The sequence below is a fragment of the Odontesthes bonariensis genome, chromosome 22 (genome assembly GCF_027942865.1).
Source record: "Odontesthes bonariensis isolate fOdoBon6 chromosome 22, fOdoBon6.hap1, whole genome shotgun sequence".
Lineage (NCBI taxonomy): Eukaryota > Metazoa > Chordata > Actinopteri > Atheriniformes > Atherinopsidae > Odontesthes > Odontesthes bonariensis.
In genome coordinates, this window is record NC_134527.1 from 15,849,973 (window position 1) to 15,875,935 (window position 25,963).

The window sequence follows — 25,963 nt, forward strand, 5'->3', positions numbered from 1 at the left end:
CCACGCCTTCTCCAGTCAAACAGCAGGTAGTCGGCTATAAGCCTTTCTGACATTAGCTGATATTAGGCCATAGGGTCTATTAGGTCCTGCCTTGCCATGTGAGTTATTGAGGAGAGAGCGAGTGCTCTGGGAATGATCACTCTCACATATGCCTGAGCACTGACTCACATAAGCAAACACAATCCCTCACAGAGGTAAACACAAACCCACACAAATGTTTGAGCACCGCAGTAAAGCTTCAGCAATCTCCCAAACATGCCCACCTTACACTCAGCCAGGAAGCTGGAGGAGAATCTACTTCGACACATGCATCCTTTCTTTCTAAATTCGTTGCACATTTTAGGTTCAGCTTCTTTTTATTTTCATATAGAACGGGCTGTTTGTACTTTTTCTTTCTTTCTTTTGGGCTTAGATGTTGTTAAAGGCTAAATAAAATGTGGCTCTTCTGTACAGATTGCATTCACACCTGGCTGTGCTCCAACCACCTCCAGACATCACACCCATTTGAGTTCCTATTCTAAGGCACACTTGGTGCATTTGTAGCTGCATGAACATGTTGTTTACCCATTTCCATATACACAGAGCATGTGGGTGTGAAAACAGTCTGAGTAAGTTTAACAATCCAGATAGATAGATATAGATATAGATAGATAGATTACATCTCAACTAAGTTTTTCACGTTTTCTATGAGTTCCTCTGATTTCTTATATGGTAAATAGCGTTATGGAGTGCTATGAGGTACTGAAACACTGCTCCCTCAGACGTCTGAGCAGATGAGCAGCACATCTCTGCATTTATCCATCTTATTTATCACCATCAAGTCACTCCAGTTGGGATTTGACAAAAAGAGAAACACACAAACAAGCAAGCATATTTTTAGTGCATAGCCCGTTTCACTTGATCATTCTTGCACACACATGGAGTCATGTCCGCCGGCAGAAGCCTAGAGACAAGCACGTCGGTCTCACAATTAATATCACACTCAGTTATTTCACTTGCGTATGAAAAAAAAAAGAAGCAATTTAAACAATTGACCATCAACAGCAAAATGTCATGTGGGAAATAAGAAATTAGAGCAGCAGCTGTGTGACAAAGGTGAGGGAGTACATCAGTCGATGAAATCATACTTTGTAGCTGTGCATGACACAGGCGTCTGCTTCAAGGCAACAATAAAAGTTCAACTTACTTTAGAGGTGCTCTCCTTTTGCCTTCTGCTGTGAAAAATTGTCTAATTAAATCCCCCAGATTTAGTGGGAAAGTCTCAATCATTTTTTTACTCCTTTATAGTCAGAAGGGATTGAAATGAGCGTGTACATATCTTCAGAAAAAATCTAACGAAACAAGGTGGTTTTTAATTGGAAAATAGGAGGAGAGTTCCACAAGGAACTATGAGGGACTCTGAGGGAGTGAAAAATGAGTCTGGACTCTGGACCCTAGGCGTGAGTCCGGGAGGGACGTGTGTTTTTGGAAGGATAAGTGTTACAAAAGGCTGAGTTTTATTTGATTTCATCTAGTTTTACTGTATTTTATTTTCTTTGCTGACTGTTTGATGTTTTCAACTTTCATGTTTGCAGCTCAACACTATCCTGTTGAGTCTGAGCACTTCTGGTACCAAAGCAGAACACTGCACAAGGCCGTTCTTCATGGACCAAGAGCTTTTCAAACAAAAGCGCCTTGTGTCAATAAAAGATCCCCTCGAGAAAGAGGGCAACTTTGGGCCATTCATTCTTTGGTCAGATGAGACGAAAACACAGTTATTTGGACACAGGGACGTGGCTTTCATTCAGTGAGCTGTATAACCTTGTCAAAGCCGACATCTTCTTACAAAAGAGGGCTACATTAAAATCCTGTTGGCCTTGGTCAGCATACAACAAAACGATGATGGCAAACATACAGCCAAAGCGCTCAAAGAAATGGTTGTCAGACAGCGATATCAGCATTTTGGAGACGTACTGCCGGTGGGGCCCGGCTAAAGATTTAATAGAAGAAAAACATTCCAACCTCAAAAGACATCAGGAAGGTTTGTCAGCAGATGGAATGGTCTACAATCCCATTGATCCCATGAAGAGAGTTTCTTCGCGATTATAAGAGCTAATTTGATTGACGACAAAGTGGAACACACTTATTGTAAGTCGCTTTGGATAAAAGCGTCTGCAAAATGACCGTAATGTAATGTAACATTCCGTAAATCACTGAAAATATTTCATTGATATTTTAGCACTATACTGTATCTTGTCATCTTTTGTCACTTGCTAAAATATTTACAACCATTCGAAACCAAATGAAAGTTCACCCTGAATTCCAATTTGGAGTACCAGGCTGTAATAGCACCCATTTATTCTGTCAGAAGGCCCGACATGTCACACTGATATGTAAGCCAAGTGTGCAACTAACTTTGTGCTGACTCTTCAAACCGTGAAGCACTAGTGACCAATAAAGAACTATTATATTCATATAGATATTTCTAAATAACATAATATCCGTCATATAATTACTTTTTTTACAATTGGCGCTTCAATGTCCACAAGTACTATATCTGCATAGACGAAAAGTTAGAGAAAGAAAATTTCAAATGAAAAAATCTCACATGTTTGGGACTTAAAATGTAGCAGCTTGCACACCTTTTATTTCAGGAAGGGTAACGAGAGGCTTCTCATGAACTCTGAGCAACTTAATCCTTCACCCCAGCAGTCTCTCTCACTGTCTCACGGCTATTCATTATGAGAGAAAAAAAAGGAAAAAAGATTTGTGGTATTTGTTGACTCAACTTCCCAGTAGAAGCCAACATTTTGTTCGCCAACGAGACGATAACTACTGAAATTCACAAAGGAACACGGAATACCATCTTTTTATTGAATGCCCTTGAGCCTTGGGGGATTCACGCTGTGGTGCCATCTTCATTTGAGAGGTGAGCTGCGAAGATGACTTCACGCACAACACCTAACAAAGGCAGTGCCGTCTCTTTCATTTTCATACTGTATCTTTTGCTTTTTGTGAAAGGGAAAGGCATCTCGGTTCGAGCGACAAGAGCGACAGCATCACAAGCCACAAAAAGCATAAAACTTCCTTTTCTGCTCCTTCCCCACCACTGCATCACATTTGTCATAACTGTGAATTCTAGCTGCCGTAATGATGGTGCGCTCTTGCTGGGCAACTATTTGGAAGGAAGTGGCACATCTATAAAAAAAAATCATCACAAGCTTGATTTGGAAATTACAAATTTCTCAAAGTGATGTGTAGACAAACGTCTCACAGAGACCTTTTTTAACCTTCCTGGAAGCAAGTTTCCAGAACACAAATCCTCTTACTTAATGAAGTGCCTTTGTAATTTGCCTTAGATTGCCTTTTATTGTCCACCCAAGTAACGTGGGTTTAACCGGGGGCCCCAGAACCTGCAGGCCACCTGTGTTTTGTTTCTGGAAAGGATTCTGGACTCGGATCACATACTGCATACTTACTATCAGCTCTGATTACGTGGTGATTGCATGTAGAAATAATACGTTTTTCAAAGTGAGTCAGGGGGTGCTGCACTTTGCTGTCAGTGGTTGTGGTTTGGCTCTACTTGGGCCAGCTTTGGACATATTGGGCTAACTTTGGCTCGAGTCTCTTATATGCAAAACTATGTTGGACAAAATCCCAAAACTTAAAATCGACAGCCAATTCCATCTGCTCCATCTGAGGACGCTTCAAACTGTAGATTGCTTCTCAGTGAAAAAGTGTATCAATGTACATGTGCACGTGTCTCGCAAGTATCTCCGATGACGGGCTGAAACTGAATGTTTTTTTTCCCACGCTAAATTTACATCATCCAACTGTTCACGCCATACTAAGTATGTGTGCACGTCCATTGGAGAGGTTTGGTGATTCCTTTGACAGCAACATAAATGTATTCGTTTAGACTGATGGACAACCTGCCACTCTGCCCGAGCATTTTTCACACATTCGCTTTACTTACTTCTCTCCAGCTATTGGCTCCTGTTTCCCTCGCTGTTCATAAAAGGCACACAGGAAAAAACAGACCATTCTGTGGGCCTTTAAACAAAAAGAATGAGATTTTAAATCAGGCTTCTCCTAATTTGACAGTTGGATGGATATGCTGATACGTATTCAATATCAGTTCACTGGAGGAAATATAAAAAAAAAAAAAAACGACAGATGACACATTTACTGGATTGTTCCTGTTGTTTTCGTGCTTTTTTTTTTTTTTAATATCTGCAGTCACATTGTAATGAGTATTTTCTAAGCCATAAAATCCACATTAACATATGTAACTTTATCATACAAATGACTGCACGACACTGTATTACTCCGTAATTTCATGAAAGCAATATGCAAATTTCCCATGGCCATTTCAAACGGGCTGAGCAAAGTAATATCAATTTAAAACAAAACACATGCAAAACAGTCATAAATCATCATATTAAAACAGTACCTGCGAGGTCGTGACTAAATTCATTTAATTCATCTCAGTCATCTAAAATTTACCTTTCAGCTACTGATGCGGGGAAAGTAAGGTGTTGTGTGAAGGAGAGTAAATCGTTAGACTGCGGAGGTGAAAAAAAGGGGTGGAGGGCTGTGAAAGAAGACTCGCATCTGCATATCAAAGGTGTTGCGGAAGAAAGTGTAGAAAATGATGAGGATGAAAACTGCAAAACGTAGCTATAAATATACCGAGTGTGAAGAAAAATCTTATGGGAGCCAGTCTTTCAGAAGACAAAGCTTTTGTTCTTCTGGCAAATGACACAGTGGATTTGATAAGCGGAATAAGTACTTAAGTGAGATGACATGCCGTAATACACATGTTTAATTAGCAGCACTGGGAGTCAAGTATTATACTCCTGTGTGCTTAGCTTGTCTGGTAAGACTTAGGCTGATGAATGGAAAAGTGTGACTTTCAAATATTAACTGAAATAAATCTGATAAAGCTCATTAAATGAAAATGGTATTACATACAAACTATCTCCTGGTTGGGACAAAATAATTACTTCCTTCTCAGCTTGGTGTTGAATTATATCATATAATCAGAGAGTGATCTCTTTAATTTTTTCCCTCCACTGCTCTCTCTAAAACAAAACGACTAAACTTTGATTCGTCTGCCTTTTGCTTTTTGCTTTTTGTCTCAAATGAACTTCAGTGGCGAGAGAAGTGGGTTATTTATCCAAACTGGCACACGGGCCTGGATGTGTGCTTTTCCTGTCAGCTGCATGCAATCAGTCACGTGGCGCCTGTAACCGCGGGCTGAGGATGCGTCTAACAATTAGCACGGACATTTTTTCGAGCTTCCAGGAGCAGGTGTGAACTGCAAAGGTGTAATAAACTCAGGGTAGAGATGAGATGGAGAACATGTGATTCTCTGAGATTTACAGAAGTTTCTTGGCAGGCAAACTATATGCCGACTCTCTTGGAAAGATAAATAACCACCGTACATGACCAATTTATAAACCCAGGGGAAGGGTGGATGGAGAGCTGCGGCTGCTTGGTCCTTTGATTCGATGTTCAGCGAAACGAAATAGTGTCCTTTTGATAAGATATTCATTGAATATATCTTGCTGCAGTTACCTTGAGACACATCTTTCTGTGAACATTATTAGGTCGATTACATATTTGTGTGAGGTGAACACCCAAATTTTCACAGCTTCTGCTGACATTTGCCCATTGTAAATGTTTTGCAAAATTATTACTCCGTGAGTATTTTGTAAGCAGCATTGAGATTTTGCATGTCCTTAGCAGCTTGGGGCCTGTAATAAAAAGTGCCTTTTACTGTGAGTGCACTTTACCGTGAGTGCACTTCGGGCTGGACAAAGGTGGGACAGTCAGTAAAAAGCTGGAAATAAAGAAATTAACACACTTGTGATTTCTTCCCCTGTAATTTACTGCGATAATTTTAAGTCTTTCATAGAGAGAACCACGTACAGGACTTCAATTACAGCTGTTCCATGTTAAAAATATACAGGGCCTCTTTCATTGCTTCTTCAAAGTGTTTCAAGGCTGCCAGGATGTTTGGCCAGTTCATATCTGACATTTGTATTACCCCACTAGAGTCCTAGCTTGAGTGCAAATCCCTTTGCTTACCAGACTTTGATTTAACCTGGGTGTACAAAGCTGGAGTCTGTAGGCAGAGGACCCATTGTGCTCCCTACTGCTTGAGGGCAAACGGATTAGATACAGGCTCTCTCCTGATTTAAAATCCCTAAACTTTGTTTTATCTGTCAAACTGTGCCCTGTCAATGTATCAGAGGGAGTTTCCAACTGGTTAAGCTTTGTGAACCATTGGGAAGCTTTAGTCCCTTCGTTTTTTCCCCCTCAATATCAGGCTTTATACATGTCAATCATCTTACAAATTCTCTAAAGTTGGATACTGAGCCCTGTTTAGCTCAGAGCTTTCAAGATGATCAAAGATAACAATTCCCATGACAGCTCTCTATTCCTTATAATGCTCCGAAGTGTTGCACTTCTTGACATCGTCTTTCAGCGCACTCTGAAGCAAAGATGACATAGATAACTCAAATGATGCAAGCTTGATCAGCCTTTTCTGTATGCTCTGCTAAATGGCTGTGATCCAAAAAGAAGCTCATTTGTGCCAATGATGTATTCATCTTCCAGCAGCGTCTTATTTCATTATCAAGTCCATCAGTTCAGGTTGGAATTATTGGCAATTAATTGGACAAAACCAACAAAATTTTGTGCTTAAACGTAACAAAGGCAAGCCACAAATCGGGATCCATGAGAGTGACTGTTGTATTGTAAAAACAATCTTTACACAAAACACGACTCTTCTCTAACCCTGACCAAGTAATGTCTGCGTCTAAATCCAATTAGGGAGCGACAAAAGTGTGAAGTCTTTTCATGTTCTTAACTGAACACAACCGAATAAAGAAAAAAACAAGCAAAGCACAGTTGCAACACATTGGTGGCACTCTCACATCACAGGGAGGCACACGGTTAAAAGCGTTTAACTGCACCACTCACCCCCCTTCCTTCTTCCTTATGAGGACTGTATGGCTTTATGAATGACGAGTTGTATTGAGCTGCATTTAACTCCTACAGTGTCCTGCATTGTACCTCCTCATGGTGGTACTTAAGAGGGCACTGTTAAGGCTCATATCTAAGGGTACGAAGAAAACAAGCTATATGATTTTTCTCTGATTGGCAACACAGCGCACAATGTCCCACCGAAATCCATCTAATATTTGTTTAAAAGGGTCCCTCTCGCAATGACAGGTGGTCAGGTTAAAACAGTCCTCAGTACTTTGTGCGGTGTTAGATGCGTGCTTCAACTCGTAGTCCTGCTTTATTTGTACTTTTTTTCCCCGACATTCAACAGGATAACACATTTTTTCCATAAAGCGATGTAGTGATTCTCTTATTTTACCATTCCTATGATAAATTCTCCTAACCCTAACCCTAACCCTCTACAGTACCAGAGGTAGCAAAGTCGCCTCACAGGATGACGGACCATCAACTATGATTCACTGCAGGTAGGTTATTTTTTTCTATATTGTTTTTTGTTTTATCACTTATAAACAATCCCCAAAGAACTATAATTCCATTACTAGAGCACTGTATGAAGCCAGTAGGCCTTTCTTTACTTCTTCTAATAAAAGACAGAACAGTAAGCCACAGTGATATAAGTATGTGAGTGCATTTCATGCAGAAGCCAAAAATGCATACAAGGCCTGGGTTCTGGCAGGTAGGCCCAGACACGAGCCGGCCTTGGACCACAAAAAGTATACTAATGCGAGGTATAAATATGCAATTCGACATATCAGTAAGCATGAGCAAGCAATGAGAGCAGACGCTATGGCTGAGAAATTTTTTGGTAAAGACGTCAATGGTTTCTGGAAGGAGGTGAATAATATAAACCGGGTCAATACACCACTGCCATGTTCCATTGAAGGGGTGTCTGGGGCCAGCAGTATAGTGGAGTTGTGGAAGCAACACTACTCTGAACTATTTAACTGTGTTAAAAGTGATGTATACATGGTTGACAATATTGCTAATAGTGACACTGTGGGAATTACATGTAGGGAGGTCCAGCACGCTATCACACAGCTAGCTGATAACAAAGCTAGTGGTCAGGATATGATCACTGCTGAGCACCTCAAGCTTGCTAGCCCAAGAGCTGCAACTCTTCTAGCAATATGCTTCACAGGGCTCATGATTCATGGTATTTTGCCTCGTACTATGTTGTCTGTTACACTGGTGCCTGTTATTAAGGACAAGGCGGGCAAGGTGGGGAGCTTGGATAACTATAGGCCTATTGCACTAGCCAGTGTGTTATCCAAGGTCCTGGAAGGAATTTTGCTTGATAGACTTAATAGCTATATTGGCACTACAGATAATCAGTTTGGCTTTAAGCCGAAGCATGGCACTGATCAATGTATTTTTGCTCTTAAGGAGAGGGTGGAGATGTACAGAACACAGAATTCCTCCATTTTAATTTGTTTTATTGATGCGTCTAAGGCATTTGACAGAATAAATCATTTTAAATTGTTTTTAAAACTCAGACAGAGGGGTGTCCCCAACAGTATAATTAGGATCCTGTCATACTGGTATACCAACCAGACCATGCAGGTCAAATGGGGGGAGGTGCTCTCTACACCATTTGGGGTGGGAAATGGGGTTCGACAGGGTGGATTACTCTCTCCCGCTCTTTTTAATATTTATATGAATGACTTGTCTGAGCAACTGAGGGCCTGTAGGATAGGATGCATGGTTGGGAATGCACTGCTAAACCATCTCATGTATGCCGATGATCTAGCCATCTTCTCCCCCAGCAGTACTGGGCTGCAAGAAATGCTACATGTTTGTTCTAATTATGGATTGACTTTTGATGTTAAATACAACTGCAAGAAAAGTGTTGTGCTTATATGTAAAAGTAAGGGGGACAAGGATCTCACTTTTCCTTCTTTTTATTTGCTTTACCTGTAAGTAACAAAACAAAGTATTTGGGACATATAATTACTGACCAAATGTGTGATGATGAGGACATCTACAGGCAGCACCACATGTTATATGCACAAGCTAACATGCTGGTAAGGAAGTTTCACTGGTGCACTGATAGTGTTAAAATTAGCCTGTTCAAGGCATACTGCACCCTTCTGTATACTGCCCCCCTGTGGGCTAAGTATAAAAAGGGTAGCCTGCAGAAACTTCAAGTTGCATATAATGATGGGCTGCGCATTCTGCTTAAGAAGCCCAGGTGGAGCAGTGCAAGTGAACTGTTTTGTGGTCTAGGGGTCAACACATTCCATGCATTGTTGAGGAATTTAATGTATACATTTATCTGCAGATTGGATGGTTCATGTAATCAAATTATTATGCTGCTGTCAAATCCTGCGCTTAGTGCGGTGCGATACCAGTCATACATGTGGAAACACTAGTACTAGTGTCTTTTATAAGTGTGTTTCTGTTTGTCTTTATGTATTGTCCATGTACTGTGTTTTGATTTTTGAAAATGGACCCTGAGTCTGGAAATAAAGTTGGATTGAATATATTTGCTTCCGTCTATCCGTAAAGCATTGTACCAGAAAAACTTATTTATGAAAGTTTTTCCCAACAGAAGACTTGCAGTTTTTGTACCTTTCTTTCACTAATGGTGTGCTCCTTTGCTTTTGGCTGAAAACCCCCGCACAGACTGTTTCAGGTCAGCTGAAGCTCATTTTCTATTGTTTGTTGGTGTTTCGCCCTCAGCCTGCAGACTTCACTCGCTGGGTTTATTTCTGAAGTCACTCTGAAAGCTTTTTTTTTTAATTATTATTTTTGTAAATAAGGAGTTTGGAACATCTGCTGGAACACAAATCAAAAGATCTTTGGTGACAACTTTGTAGCCTTTAAAATTATTGTGCTTTTTGATAATAGCCTCTCTGATGCCATCAGTCAATGCTTGTCTAACCCATTGTGAAAAATCCTTCATCGTTCATGTCGGGGATTCAGAAGAGACAGAAAATTAAGTGCATGTGAGGCTTCTATGTTTTTAATATTGTTTGAGCGACCAATCTAAATTCATCAAACAGACGCATTTCACAGCTGTAGTTGTCATTTCACCATATGGAGGTCTTTTGAACATTTTCATAAGGAAATAAAGAGAGACGAACACTTTATGGAAATTTAAAGAATACACAAACAGATTTATTTTTCTTTAATATGTTCTAAGTTAATATGTATATGTATATGTAATAATGTATATGTAATAATCCATATTTTTATCAGTCATTTTTAAATATCTCACCCTCGTCTATACATGCCGCAGCCTGAAGCTTACTAGTCGGTACTTAATGGTTTCCTGCCTTCTAAACATCTTCGAGGGCAGCTGCAGACACAATCATGTAGCCTGTTAAATCCCAAATAAATGCAATTTAATGCCATTTAGAACTGCTTCATCGGAAAGTTGTGTATATTAAGAAGATGGGATTGAAGCAGAAGTGCTCCTGTCGTGCATTTATTCCATTGATTTTTAAAATGCTGACTACTTTGGGGAATTATGTGAAATTACCCAGGACCTGAATAAGAGTGCATCTCTGAGAGGAGATGTCTGAGAGAAGACTTCACACGAACTGCATGTAAATATGCTGAGCTGAACAGTGTTCGGGTTACATTTTTGTGGCTCCATTAATGAAGAAGAGAAATTTTAACATAAAACAAATCATTCCTGTTGCCAGCGACTTCTCTACACCCAGGGAGCTCTAAATAGTATCAAATTTAACTACGCCTAAAGAAATAATTGACCCATTCCAATGACATTGGAATCTGGATTTCAAACAATTTCATAACTATGTAGCAAAAGAAGAAACCGTCGAGCTGTTAAAGCAGACAGAAGAATGAAGTTCGACCGACTGTGACCCCATGAGGCAGAAGAGATGAAAAGCACTGCATGCTAACAGTACTGAGAAAAAACTAATGTAAAGAGCCTCAGTGCATCGACTGAGGTTGGAATAAGTAAAAGATTGACACACAGAATGTGGGGTGGAGGCTGAGCACTTTTTCTGTGCCCATTGTACTCATGCATTGATATGCCCTCATCATCTTTCTGTCTTGTGCTTTTCTTCGCAGGCAGCATGTGACTTATCTGAGGGAGCCAGGTTTTCACGAGGCTGCCTGTTTAAGGAGAGGTGCCACGAGATAAGTCTCAATCTTCACTCGGCGATCACTCTCATACCCTTCTTGCTCTCCATTCCCCACATATACACCTACGTGCACACATATCTGCGCAAACACAGATGCTGCAACCCAGCAGCATACCCGGACTACTGATTCCCAGAGCTGCTCCACTGAGGTTTGTAGATAGATAACGCCCTTTTACTCCAGATGATATCTCTTGTGAAATGCAGAAAAACAGTTATGTTGTGAAAGAACAGGTCACAAGGGAAGACAGAAAGTGCCAACACTAGTGGGGAAAAAAAAAGAAAGAAAAAAGGAATATATTAAAAAAAGTACTTTTCACAAGATTAAAAAAGACAACGAAGAGAAAAGACAAGGGAAGAAAAGGGAAAAGACGGTATTTCTTTTTGCCACTAATATTAGAAGGAATCAAAAAAAGGGTAAAAATATATGTGTGTGGGGATTTGTGTTAGTGTCATGCATGCACTTGCACACAAGTTACCGGAAAGTCATTTGGAATATCTGTCCCAAGTTGACTTGCTGCGTTTTGTTGTTGTATCCACGCAGCATCTCACCAAACAGAGTGTCATTGAAGTGGACACCCTGCCTCGGGCATTTTGGTCCTTCACAGTTCTCTGACTGCAGGAGGCAGGAGCGCCCATCTCCCGCCAGCTTGTACTCCTGCACGCACCTGAGGACCATGGACAAACCGTCAATACATCGCATGACATTTCAACCTCTCACTCAAGGTGAAGAGGAATTGTATGGCAACAGTACACTGCAGGTTTGTGGAGGGAAGAAGAGTGTCCACGTTAAGACTTCTCATTTTACTGAAAAAGCCGCAAACGAGACGAGGTTAATCAGACACATTTTTAAACTACATGCTTTGAAATTAGTAAATTTAGTTTTGCAGTGTTGCCATGTGGTGGCAGTGTAGACTATGGCCAACATAACCGGTACTGCCATTATCAATAAATAAACAAATAAATATGCAAGCAGCCGTGGACACCTACGAGAGGAAACCTACTTTCAGCTCGGAGAAAAATCTGAGACATTATATAACATTAACATTATAGAAGACGGTAAGGTAAGTTTGTTGTTTGCCAGCTAAGACCTGAATCAGTTGGTAAGTCACATCATTTTAATCGTTGTCCAGACAGAAGTGATTTGAAATGTTGTTTCCATACGTATAAAGTCTTCTTCAAAATGGGCAAAGACCATCCCAAGTGAGCGTATGAATCATTTTACGCATGTATGGAAGTTTTTCTGATTTTCACCTTTTCCATTCCCTTTTTCTTAGTCATATCTTCTAAATACGAATCAAAGCAGAAATGGCAACCTGGCAAATGAGGCATGAAAGGGTGTGATGGGATGAACGTCAGGCTGCCAGATCACCATCTGCAAAATGACCAAACATCTGTAATCATCTTAAATGCCAAACTGTCTCGGAAGAAATTCAGTCTACATGAAAGCAATAGAGCACAGTGTGCTGCTCTGCTCACCCGAAATATAGTTATATAGAAATATAGATATATAGAAAGAATATAATGTTCTCTGGTATACTGATCCATGATTTGTGTTCATAACATTCAACACTGATAGAAATGTCTGAGCGCTGAGATCCAATGTTTCTACCAGAAATGGGACCAACAGGTGGCCCATTCATTTCCACATTTAAAGGGGCCAGAATACCTGGAGATAAAGGTTTGTTACGTCTTACCTCAAAGGAAACGAGTTTAAATATGGACAGTTAAAACAAAGCCTTATTTTAATTTAGAACATATATCACAACGCTTATCTTGATGATAAATAACAATGAAAGTAAAGGCTATATTTTATTTAACTTAAAAAAAAGAACAACAAAGTGTGGATGCAACAAAGTTGTCACTGATTGTATTAGTTCATGATTCCATTAGCTCTCTCCTTGACTTCAACATCAACTATCACAAAATTGAAAAACTTTAGATGTACTTTAGAACATCTGAGTCTTCGGCTATTGAGTTGAATGAACCTGCTCTAAGCGTGGTGATTCCATAATTTATAGCAGGGGTTGTAAAATGGGAATTGATTTATGTATATTATACATGTACACCTATAATCTGTATCATTTTGAAAGTATTACGAAAAGCTGAACATTAGAATTGCAAGGAACAAAATCAGAAAGTTATTGTAACTTTTAAGTGGGCATTTGCTTGACGAATTCACAATAGAAACATTGTTCATCGAAATCTGCTTCACAATAAAGCTTTGTTCCTGGCCAGCAGACACCATTAAAATATTTTTTCTTTGTCTGTCTTTCTTTTTTCTTCTTTCTGCTATTTTTCTCACCCGCAAAACATGAGCACGTTGCTGGAACTGTGGTCATCTTCGAGCGGTACAAGCTGCTGGAGACACAGCTGTTCACAGCCTCCATTGAAGCCATCCGTGCAGTCAATGCCTCTGGAGTAGTCATAGCAACCTGAGTCATCCTTCATCGGCCTCAGCCCCTCAGGACACTGCGAGAAAATGATTTCAGGGAAAGAAGGAGGGGAGGACGGAGGGAGACATAAGGAGGATGAAGAGGGGAGAGGATGGATTAGGAACACGGAAGAAGAGGGTGAGGCACAGAGGTCAGATTGCGCATTTTAATCAGGACGATAAGGTACTGAGAAGGCAGAGATACTAAGACGGAAAAAAGACCAGAGAGGACATGAAAGATTTTTAGAAAAAAGGAAAGGTTTAAAAGACAGAGGACTGAAATCCAATTATCTTATTTGATGCTATACAAAAACGTGGAGGTTTTAAAGGGATTCCAAAATGAAACACTGCAAAGCGAGGGCTTAGAATCATCACCGCAGCTCGGCTCACTACTAGCCTAGAAAGGCACTCTCAGCTGACACAGAGATCTCTGGTATTTTTCATGCCAGGAACAAAAGTCCTGATGGGTTACATTCTCCAGACGAAGCCGCACATCGACAGATGGAATAGAACTGCTTTATGTTCCTCAGAGGAGGCCATCTAGTCCAAGGACTGTAAGAAATAAGAACTTTATCTTATTGGGAATTCTACACTCCATAGTGGGAGGGCGGGGGGGGGGGGGAGAAATAAAGCACTTAAATAACTCAAGTTTCGTTCATCATTAGTGTTAAATAAACTAAATATATTGCAAAGACTCAGAGGATTAAAAATACCTCTATCTTACTTTTTTAAGTGACTTTTGCTCACTTATTATTACTACTACTGAAATTAATTTTCATTTACTAAGAAGGTGCTCAACAGTAACTTAGCCATAAAACAAAGTTTTAGAGTTTGAGCACATCATCAGTTTTAAATCACATTAACCTGAGTGAAAAGACTCTAATTATCTGAAGGTGAGTAATGGGTCCAATAAGAACAGTACAGTACATCCATTCATTTATGGAGTGGATTTTTATCAATTATATTTATACAGCTTGAGAAATATCCTTTTGGCTTAAATGCAGCATCAGCAGATTCATGTTCTATTGAGTAGGGACTCCATTAAAATGCTATTTTACTTACAATTAGTAACTTGAGGACTGCTATAATGCTCTGGAAACAAAAGATTTTGACTCAACCCAAGCAATGAGGTTTCACTTTTATGCTGTTCTGGCTTGAACTCGACTGTACGATGGTAACATTTCTTTTGCAAACTCCAATGGCAGGGTGGTAAAAGGCGCACTCTGCCAGTTGAATATGATCAGTTATCTTTTATTTACATGGCCAGAGACGACCTGCTTCACTGACTGCTTCATCAGACGCATTTTGACACTGTTCTCATTTGGGTGAGTTATTTTGTGGATGCTGTTTGAATACAGTAGGCAAGGCAAGGCAAGGCATCTTTATTTATATAGTGCATTTCATACCACAGGCAACTCAATGTGCTTTACATAAAGACAAGGCATTTAAAAGAACAGCATAAAGCAGCATAAAAACAAGCAATTTAAAGAGAAAAAAAATAGAATAAAAATTAAAGCAATCAAAGAAGAGGGGGAAAAGAAAAATATAAACTCAACCATAAGCACACCGAAAGAGAAATGTTTTTAACCTGGATTTAAAAGTGCTTACAGTTGGGGCTGATTTCAGTTCTGCTGGTAGTTTGTTCCAGTTGTGTGCAGCATAACAGCTAAAAGCTGCTTCACCGTGTCCAGTTTGAACTCTGGGCTCCACTATCTGACCTGTGTCAGCAGATCTCAGAGCTCTGCTGGGTTTATACTCTGCTAGCATGTCATTCATGTATTCTGGACCTAAACCATTCTGTGATTTGTAGATGAGCAGCAGAACTTTAAAAGTATTGTGAATTTGTTACATCATTTCCAACTTTGTTTCCCACTTGGTAACACAGCAGTCAATCTGGCAGGCTGTCTGCAAATTATTCATGAGGAAACTATTGAATGGAATGCCACACCCGTCACAACTACATAAAGAAACAGTATTAATCAGAAACTCTGTTTACCCCCCACACACATTGCTGGAGAATACTAAGAGAAAACCTCCCTTTGCGTAAAGAGAAACAGCATTCAGAAGCTTGTGCTTTTTATGTCAATTCAAGCTACGGCAAGTTCTGAATCTCACAAGTTAGCAATGTGCCGGGCTGTGTATGCATTGTGTCCTCCAGAGTGTGACGTTAGAAGCCACAAAGAAAAAACTAAATTCCCACAATGGGCACAAAGTGATGGGTGCACAAACAGTGACCAATAGTGCGAAGAGTTGGTCCTGATTATAGGGGAAGGCTCATTTCTAAACGTTCGGCAGTTTTAGCCGCGGGACCCAACAAACACTTTCCACTCTCAAACATCAGCCACATGCTGAAAATGTGTTGCTTTCTGACGACCAACACCTTCCTCAGAGCTGCAGGTACTGCTGCATTATCTCCTCTGTGAGTATTGATATAACACTTCTGCTGGTTTACAATGATGATTGCGAGGGGCTTTGCCTGCGTGGGACTGGCTGTGGGCATTGTAACCATATACGACGACAGTCGTCCATTGGTTTTGGGGTATTTCTTTAAAACCAAAATTAGTCTTAGTTCTGACAGCCAAGCCCCGTATTTGTTGTCGGTAGGCATGTTCACTCTCAGTTTTAAAAATCGGAATTGAGACTTAAAACAGAGACTGCTGTAGTCACACGTCCCCAGAAACATAAATATCTGAGCTAAACGGCATGTGTTGCTGTTTCTGAAAGCCGGCTGACTGACAGACAGCCGCTCATACCCAACGGCAGCCCTGTTCGCTGGAATCAGGTCATCGGAAAAGAGTTGTTGTTGTCATTCAGGATTGCAACTTTATGTGAACACTTGTGCCTTCTGGACATGGGGCAGTGTGAGCTGTGAGAACTTGTGTCACTTTTGCCACCCAGAGTTGTTTACCACCATGATTTACACAGCATCCTTAAAACACGCCATGTGCTTCTGGGTTAAAACCTTGGAGTCTGTCAACATCTGCAGTCCATCTCACCATATCAAGGAGAGCTGTATTGTTTGAAGTAAAAGTCAGTGATAGATACGCTACTTTCATTAGGACATCACACGTCAGGTTTATTGTGAGACTATGTGAAGACATTGTTGCTCACTTCTTTAACAGTGACTCTGCTGAAAGGTTCAAAACTCTGAAAAAACATATTTTATTTCCCCTTCAGCACCATTATGACCGTGCAGGCTAGACAGCGTTCAAATCGTCTTCCAACAAGAGAGCCTGTCTGAATGCCAGTCTCCTTCTAAAAGGTATCTGAGACCCTCACAGCTGGGTGCCTTGTGTCTGTTTTGAAAGCAAATGTTGGAATACAGGACGTTGCATGTCAGAAATAAAAAGGAATGCGCTAAAATACAAAAACTGGATAGAACGATGTGGTTTTGGAAAAGCATTCAGACTATCCAGGTCAAGAGAATTGCACATGCCAGTTTGCTGAAACAAACACGCAGGCTGTAGCATTAAAAAAACATGATTATACATATTTACTTTTTGCTTTTATTTTTTATTTAGCTATAAATACTGTGACAAAGCTGTTTCTAACAGATTAAGTTTACGCAGGACTTGGTGATAACATCCGTCTTTCGGTGATAAAAAAAAAAAAAAATGTGTTCAGCAGCTCTCTCACTCTGTTTTTTACTTTGGAAGAAACAACACCAGAAAGTGTGAAACCACTAAAGTCCACAGAGCAGCAGATATTTTCTCAGGCTATTTAGTCTTTTACTAAAACCATTACACAAGTTTTTTAAATGGATTGCCGTAACAAGAGAAAGAATATGGAGATGAGCTTCAAATTTGACCCGGCGGTGACTAAATGATCCATTTCAGCATTCGGATTAGATTAGATTAGATTAAATTAGATTAAATTGGATTAGTTTAGATCAAATTTATTGATCCCATATTCGACAAATTCAGTTGTTAATGCAGCTCTCAGTCAAGAAAGTATAAAGAGCAAAGACAGTAGTTAAAATAAGAAAAAATAACAAAAAAAACAAGAGATATAAACAAATAGTAATAGAGTAAATAGAGTAGTAATAGAGTAAAATTAGAAAGTCTGCAAACATACACAACAAGCAAACACTGAGAAGTGAAAATTGCAAAAAAAAAAAAAAAAAAAATTAAATACTGTGTAAATGATAAAATTGAGGGAAATGAGCAGAGATATACATGTCAGACTTTCATTGATAGAGTTTCTCCATTTAATTTTGGCCTCAAGGATGTTAGTTTTTCTTTTTCATTGCTTATTTCATTAAGGAAATAGATACTTTCATAAATTTTACAGGGTGGGTGACTGTTAGCTAGCACGTTTTTATCTTTGTACATCATTTTCTTTTGATGGTGAACGACAGAATCCAACCAGCTAACCCTAACGTCGGCAGTGACTGAGCTCTGAACAGCAATCGAGGAGCCCTTTCATTCAAAGTATGTGATTTTCTCACGATCACAGGTAGCTTTCACGTAACAAGAAGACTATTCTATCAAATTAGGATGTTGGAAAATTAAATAAACACAGTTCTCATACAAGCATATCAGCTAATACTGAAAAAAGGCCTTGCTTTGCTCTAGACATTTTCTAATTTTACAAAAAAAACTGTAAAACCGCATTTTTTTTTTTTTATCTCGTGGGAGAACGGCTGTGATAACTGTGCACTCAAAATGTGTGTTCTAAACAAAGTCCCAAATGTTCGGCACGGCGAGAAAAAAAGCACCTCAGTCTCGGATCCATTAGGTGTATCTTGTGGATGTAATGCTAACCTCCTCAGGAGAACAAGATTGAAGCCATTCATCATGACGAGGCAGAGCCCTGGGAATAGCTGTCAGTTATTCAGAGCTGCCATGCACCACTCTGTGGCTGAATGAAAAGTTCTTAAGGTTAGCACCGGTGCTGCCTGTGAGCAGCTTGTCCTCTCTGCTTTGCTTTTGTAGCGACGATGTTGGCAGCACTATTGAAACATGTCAAGAGATCTGCTCCATGGTTCAAAACAAGAAAAAAAAAAGATGGAACTCTCCAGACTGATGTGAACTACACCGGCTGATCAAGTGTGGAGAAATGTACACACTGATGGGTTGTGTAAAACACATGTGCTGCGTACGTATCCTCTCACAAATGAGAATTTCATGACACCGTTAAGAACTCAACTGATTTAATTTCACTCCTCATCATAGTTGGGGACTGAAAGTGCAAGCAGGTCTAAAGAAATGGACAAAGAAATTAGAAAGAGTAAGAATACACAGAATGTAACAGCACATGTATCTACCTTTTACACCGCACATAGATCATCCCTCTAAAATCACATTCACACATTGAGAATGAAGGCTATTCATTTTTCTAATCACCCATTAGTGCCTCCCGGCTTCAATCAAGAACTGAAAACTCGTCCGTAATTATCTTGTCAAAATTAAGATGCTGGATGTTCGCACTTAGGGGCCATTACACGTTGCAGAGAAAGAAGAGGTGATAAGGATTCAAAACAGGGCAAGGGAACTGCTTTAAGTAGTGCAAACTTCAGGGTAATAAGGCAAAAAGAAAACAGAATCTCCTTCAGGAGGATATCAGTCTTTCACAAAACAAGAAAAGTTCTTGGAACAGCACGGCTTTAAATCATGATGAAGGACTGAGGGGGGGGGGGGGGGGGGTAAATAAAATACTCTAAAAGCATATTTGACAGTCTAATCTGGTTTAGAGGTGGCAGTGATGCATGCCCTGTATCCCAAGCACTGCTCAAATGTGTTGCTCTCGGAGCATCAAAAAAAAAAAAGAAAAAAGTGAATTTATTTGTGAGTTGTCCCAGTTTGGAGGTTTTATCAAAATTTTGATCATATTCGGGATTTGATAAAAGACAAAAACAAAGACAGATCAGGTTTTGCACGTCTCTGTGTAGTTGAAAAACAGAAATATCATCTATGATACCCAATGATGCCCCTGTAAACATTATGCATCGGATTTGTTAGGTCAGTATTTTGGTCATTTCTCACATCAACATGAATTCTTACTTGCTGTGTTTTTTTTCCGGCTTCGTCTGGATAATGGCTTCGGTCTGGAGTCTGAATTTCATGTGTGAGAACATAAACAGGTTTCTCAAAGAAAACAAAAAAATCAAACATGAGGTGGATATTCATGTTCAGGTAAGCACATTCAGTGATATCCTAAAGTGTCAAGAACGAGCTGCTTGTTTCTTCACAATAACGCGTCTATTCTCAACCAACTCAAGCTTACGGCTTTGTATAAAGAAAGCCTTCTAAAACCCAAGCGGCACTCGAACATAGCCTCCTGAAAACTTTTTTGGCGGGAAAACATCTCCCACTAAAACCTTTATCCCTCAGCCTCTGATGAAACTTGTAAATACTTAGAGGTTAAACCTTCGGCTTTCATTGTAAATCACAGACCTCGTCCTTGTGTTGATCAGTTTTTACAAAAAAAAAAAAGAGATTATTAATTTCACTTTTGCACAAAAAATAAATAGAAATGTTGGTATGTTGCAAATTTGCGACAACAGGCATCCTGGGGGGTATTCCTAGAAAGTAGCTAAAGAAAGCCAGGCTATAGCCGGTAAGCGTCGCTTGAACTAACGCCATCTCACATTTAAGCCTCAAGTCGTTCCTCGAAGATATTTTAGCTGCATCTCAGTGAGGCTAATCCAAGCGAGGCTTACATAGCCTAGCTTAGTGCGAGTGCACGAGGAACGTAAGAAGCCCTGACGAGTGGATGGTGGAAAAACGGAGATCTGTGTGAAAATGAGAGCGAGAAGAGCTGTTATTTTTTCGGCAGCTGAACAAATAATGCTGATGGAGCTGTATGAGGATTTTAAAAGTGTCATCACCAGAAATGGTAATACAGCTGCGGTCAATAAAGCGAAGAAACGTCATGGCAAACAAGTGCAGACAGACTAAATGCGTAAGTTATGAAAGTTTCATACCATTGTCAATTGTTAGACATTTATTTTACTGTCCTCATGTATTTGTGCTCTCCTCTTTGTGTTATAATTTGTTTACATAAAGCATGCTGAATTGTCTCTGTATGAGATGTACAGCACAAATATACTGGCCCTGCTCAGTTTATTAATAACCCAATAATCGACACGCATCATCATACTTTGTGACTATAATATCGTGAGTGTGAGACCCACATATTCATTTTTCACTGTTACATCTCAACAGGAGCTATCTTAACAGCCAAAAGCGTACCTGACAGCAGGTGAAGGTAAAGTACAGGAAAATATTTCAGAGTGGTAAGTAGCCTTTGAAGAAATGTGTTTGTCCAATAAAGAGAGCAGCAAACTAGATATGAACACAAGAAACTGAAAATAAAAAAGATCAAGCCAGAGATCATGAAACTGGAGAGGGATGTTAGTATAAATTCAGATAAAGGAGAATTTGGTGTTGTGAACTGTATTTAATTATGTTTTCTATCCACAGCTTGAGAAACATTTAATAATAATTAAACAATTCAACTCAACTTGAACTCAAACTTGTCATTATTGTACGGTTCATGCAAAGTGTTAGAAATGTGTTTTTTACATTTATATTCACAGTGGGGTGCCATGACCTAACGTGTGGAAAGTTAGAAATCATCTCTGTCCATTTAGCGAGCATTAAAGAGAAACAAATAAAATCATTTAAATAAATTTAAAAACAAGCAACAGTCTAGATAAATTAAAAGATAGCGTGCAGATTTCATGCATAGACACATGAGAACAGAAATGTTTTTAACCTGGATTTAAAAATGTCTCCATTTGGTGAAAGTTTAATCTCCACTGGCAGTTTGTTCCACTTGTTTGCAGCATAACAGCTAAATGCTGCTTCTCCATGTTTAGTCTGGACTCTGGACTGGACCAGCTGACCTGAGTCCTTGGATCTAAGAGCTCTGCTGGCTTTATATTCTCTGAACATATCACAGATTGTAAACCATCAGCAGGCTTTTAAAATCTATTCTGTGACTGACTGGAAGCCAGAGTAAAGATTTTAAAACTGCTGTGATGTGTTCAGATCTCTTAGTCCGGGTTAAAACTCCAGCAGCAGCGTTCTGGATGAGCTGCAGATGTTTAATGCTCTTTTTGGGGGACTCAACGAAGAAAAGACTTCAGCCTGAAAAGTTGTCCACAAGACAAAATGTATAAATTTATGAAGTATACTATTAATTTAAGATGGCTCTGTCAGAAGTCAGCCATGGTGCCTGAGAACTTTAAGCAATGAACCTGTATTTAATTTGGCCAAAGGTCATTTCTATCCGTGCCCTTGTTTTAGCATGTGCATGTGCATGTGCATGCCCTTGTTCCTGGATCAGGATATGGCGTGAGGAGGTACGGCCAGCATGCATAGCCTCTGTCCCCAAGCAGGACACCATTGAACTCTACTGCAGAATAAGAGAAATGTTGGATGGATATACATGTGTTAAGACTTGGCAATTTGATGCAATATGTGCCTTATATGGCTATCTATAATAAAGTATGACGAGCACTTTAAATTCCTTAAGATGACCTCTACACCTGACCTCTCATTACATTACCAAAATTCTGCCTATGCTACACCTTACTTCAAAAGTACACTCCTTCAGGTAAGTAAAACTCTTGCGCCTTGTGCAAACCTCTGTGCCAGTGAGGATGCTCGGAAGATCCTAGAATCATGACCTCCATCACAGATCATCTGTACGCATGGAGGATAGGAGTCAATGATGAGGTACTTGGTTTCACAGGGCATAAATGTAACATTGCTCAGCGTTACTCAAAGGGGTTTATGTGGTATTTTTCAAAATGAGAAATCCAGTTCAGAGTCTATGGACAATTATCCCCAAGTGTACCTGTACATTTAGGATATGGAAAAATGTTCAGTTTACATAGTCAGCCTCCACGGGTCCAGCAGGGGCCTGGACAATGTGACAATGTTTAAATCCAGACTGAAAACAGTTCTATTTAGATGTGCATATGACACCTGAAAGTATTTTATCTGCACTCTTCACTTTTAAATTAATTAATTAATGATTTTTTTGTTTTTTGGAATGATTTTATTGCCTTCTTGTGATTTAATGTAGCTGTAAAGCACTTTGAATTGCCTTGTGTACGAATTGTGCTCTACAAATTGCCTTGACTTGGATGCGTACATGGGTACAGTACGCCCCCCCCCCCCCCCCCACATTCGCAATAATGACACTCTCCCTCTGTTCAAGTCTAAACTCAAAACCCATCCTTTTAACTTTGCTTACCTCCATTTATTGCTCCGTTCTGTGTATTTTTAATATGGTAAGATGTTTTAATTCCTGCGTTTTATCTAATATCTTGTTTGTACAGTGTCCTTGACTGTTTTGAAAGGAGCTTTCAATAATTTGTATTATTAACATTATTACCTGTCCCCCATTTTTCTGAGTCTGGTCCTACGTGGGTGTAGATCGGATGTTTGTTAGGTATTGATTAGTTTTAATGAATACCATGTTCTCTCTCATTTAATTTCATGTTCAATACGTGTGTATAGTTGCGTTTCTTTAGTTGCACTGGCACCGACTGATTGATTTTTCGAGACAGTGAAAGTGGTGATATGATAACCACAGTTTTTGCTTCGTTTTTTAGACAAGACATGAGTTGCGGGAGCGCAGAATTCTTGTTGAACATTTCTTTCCGGAGTCCGTTTCAGCCGGTCGGACATTTTTTGAGTTGCAGCTAAGCTAAGCTTCAACTTAAGCTTCAGCAGCATAAATTACCATGGTTACTCAGCGGGCATTCAAATAAGCCACCTTTATGGAACGGAACTCTCGCTAAATTTAGCCAGAAGTAGCAAAATAAGCCAGGCTTTCCGCTAAGCCAGCTTCTAGGAATACCCCCCTGGTCAATAATAGGATAACAACAACACAGTAATATAACAGTGAAAAAACATTGTTTTTTTTATTCGCCCTTTTTTTTTTTTTTTTTTACATATTTATTTATATAAAGGTTCCTAGGTCCGTAGTGAATATGGACTAACCGGCATTGGGGGAATAAAGATGCTATCTCAGCTGGTTGATTGAGTCAAACGGTTTGTAGCATATATGCGACAATTGGCGTTAAGAGGTTAAGTCCACTTTACACTGGGGACAGGCAGCATTTAAGAGTAGCTGTTATCAGCCTATTTGATGCTTGCTCACATTTGTAGCTGAGCCAGACTGAACCAATTTAAACTAAGTACAATTAGAATACTTATCTTGCCAGATAATTCATGAAAATATTGAACCCCTTATCGAATGAGTCCAAGTTTTCCTGGAAACCGCGCCCGTACTTTTGTCCTTAGGCTGCTCTGAACTGAATCCCGCTGTACACAAATCTTAATTCCCCCTCTCTTGGCTTCAACAGTATTATGCGTCTCTCTACGATACACTAAATGACACACTCGATACAGCATTTAACCAACGGTATCAAAGTGAACAGTTGAACAAATTATCACCGTGCATTTGCTTTAAACCATAAAGCACGGCAACTGAGTGTTAATGAGGTAAACTGAGCTGTGCAGCAGAGCAGGGGGAGTCATAATGCTCAGTTGTCAGGAACACAGAGCTGTGGGGACATACATGCAACGCTGGGTAGAGGGATTAGGGGATGAGGGTTTGCTCAAACACGCTTTGTTTGGGAGGGAATGCCACTTTTCCTCCCAGCTGACTCTTTATGCAAAGCAGAGGAAGCCGAGCAGAAATCTGGCTCCACACTGACAACTCATCATTTCATTCTTTGACTTTTGGAGAGTGCCGCACGTTTTAATAAACTCTCGCGTTCTGGAACAGCATACGAGCGACTTTAAATGAGATTGGAGAAAACAGTGTCTGCCTTTCTCTAAATTGTTATAAACAACTGGAGTTTTATGGGCCAAAATTAAACTCTGGATTGGTGCTCGAAGTCGAAAAATAAATCTCTGCCAACCTTGCATCCTAACAGCTACCAGAGATGTCCCAAAAGGGACATAAACCCATGAAAGATATGCTACTAATATCCTACCATCTGCTCAGGCTCTGTGTAGTTCCGTCAGTCGGACAGATTCTGTGGCTGAATGCAACAATATGTCATGAAGAAAAAAAAAAAGAAAAAGAAACTTACATTTCCAGTATGCACAAAGCTCTGTATCCATCAGCTGTAAAACCTAAACTTTAAACATGTCAAACCACTAGAAAATGCCGTGTTTAAAATTTTGGCGGCGAGTCCAGATTTCAATGACGGCTGACTGCAGGTTAAACCAGAATCAAAACAGACTGTTGATGTTCAGTCAGCCCCCATGCGGACAACTTATTTCTGCACTTCTCATGCGTGACAAAATGCACCACAAAAATTTCAATTACAGATTCGCCATCCTTCCTCCCTTAGAGTCATTGTCAAATAAAAGTATAAATGTCGCCCCGGGGAAATTTTGTACTCGACGTGTGTCAGATTGAGCCTGGTCCAGCCGTAAATGTCAGCAAAGTGCGACAACGAGCACGACAGCTACACGCAAGTGCACAACTTCCTATGCTCGAGACGACATTATCCTGTCAAACTTCCCTCTCTTTACAACTAATAGTACACGCTGTGAACTGCATGTAATTGTACAAATGGCTGCCTGAAATGAGACAGTGTTAGTCTTTTAAGCACAGTCTGCAGTTCAATTTTTATGTCCCTGTTAATAGTTAATTTAATCAAGGAATTCTGGCTGTCTTTGTGGACGTGCAAAACTAATGGAAGTATCCAAAACGAGACACAGTAATAATCCTGAGCCCATTGTTAGCTTCTGCTTCAGGCAACTCCTTTGCTCTCTCGATCCTTGTTATTCAGCCCGCAACCACCAGCTTGATAAAGGTCCTTCAGGAAGTAAGGCTGTGATTTTTGCACATTTGGCAGGATCAGCCTGAAGGGTCTGTCATTTTGACAGGGAATTTCTATGTCTGTGAGCCTTCCTTGTATTTTGTATCATCCATTTTGGCATGCTAAACATTTTATTCTTTTTATTTGTGGGAGCACAGTTTAATAAAGAAATCGAGTCCTATGGGATTAAATGTACGACTAAAGAAAGAAAGATTTTTGCCAACCTGTTTTGTTTTGTTGGCTATTTAGAAAAAAAAGTCGTTTTACCCAAGAGGCACGTAGGCCCACTGGGTAAGTGCCAGATGGCTGGCTCTAGCCCTGAAGGAGTGCAAAATGTTAAACTCTTGGAAAAAAAACTATTTCGAATAATAAGTTCCTGCAAAAGAGTGAAAAAAAAAAAAAAAACTCACACAAATGAATTTGAAGTTTTTCTTCCAATCACCAACAGCAGAGCGTTTTTTGTTTTTTTTTTTGCTAACCTGGGGGCCTGGCCTTCATTTGGATGTTACTTTGACAAGTACCGCCAACCTAAAATTGTTGCCAACCAAGCACATCCCAAACCACAACAGCAGTCTCTAACAATCGTGTCCTCCACCTGCATGAGAGTGA

General features: G+C 39.8%; 1 protein-coding gene across 2 annotated transcripts in view; it reads right to left on the reverse strand.

Moving 5' to 3' along the window:
• Nucleotides 1-25,963, reverse strand: part of astn2 (astrotactin 2) — a 285,626-nt gene that overhangs the window by 83,346 nt on the left and 176,317 nt on the right. For both annotated transcript variants that reach the window (XM_075456540.1, XM_075456539.1), the window contains exons 12-13: nucleotides 13,429-13,595; nucleotides 11,603-11,791 (exon numbers count right to left, since the gene is read on the reverse strand). In XM_075456540.1, the coding sequence (XP_075312655.1) occupies nucleotides 11,603-11,791; nucleotides 13,429-13,595 (356 nt within the window). The remainder of the gene's footprint in view (nucleotides 1-11,602; nucleotides 11,792-13,428; nucleotides 13,596-25,963) is intronic.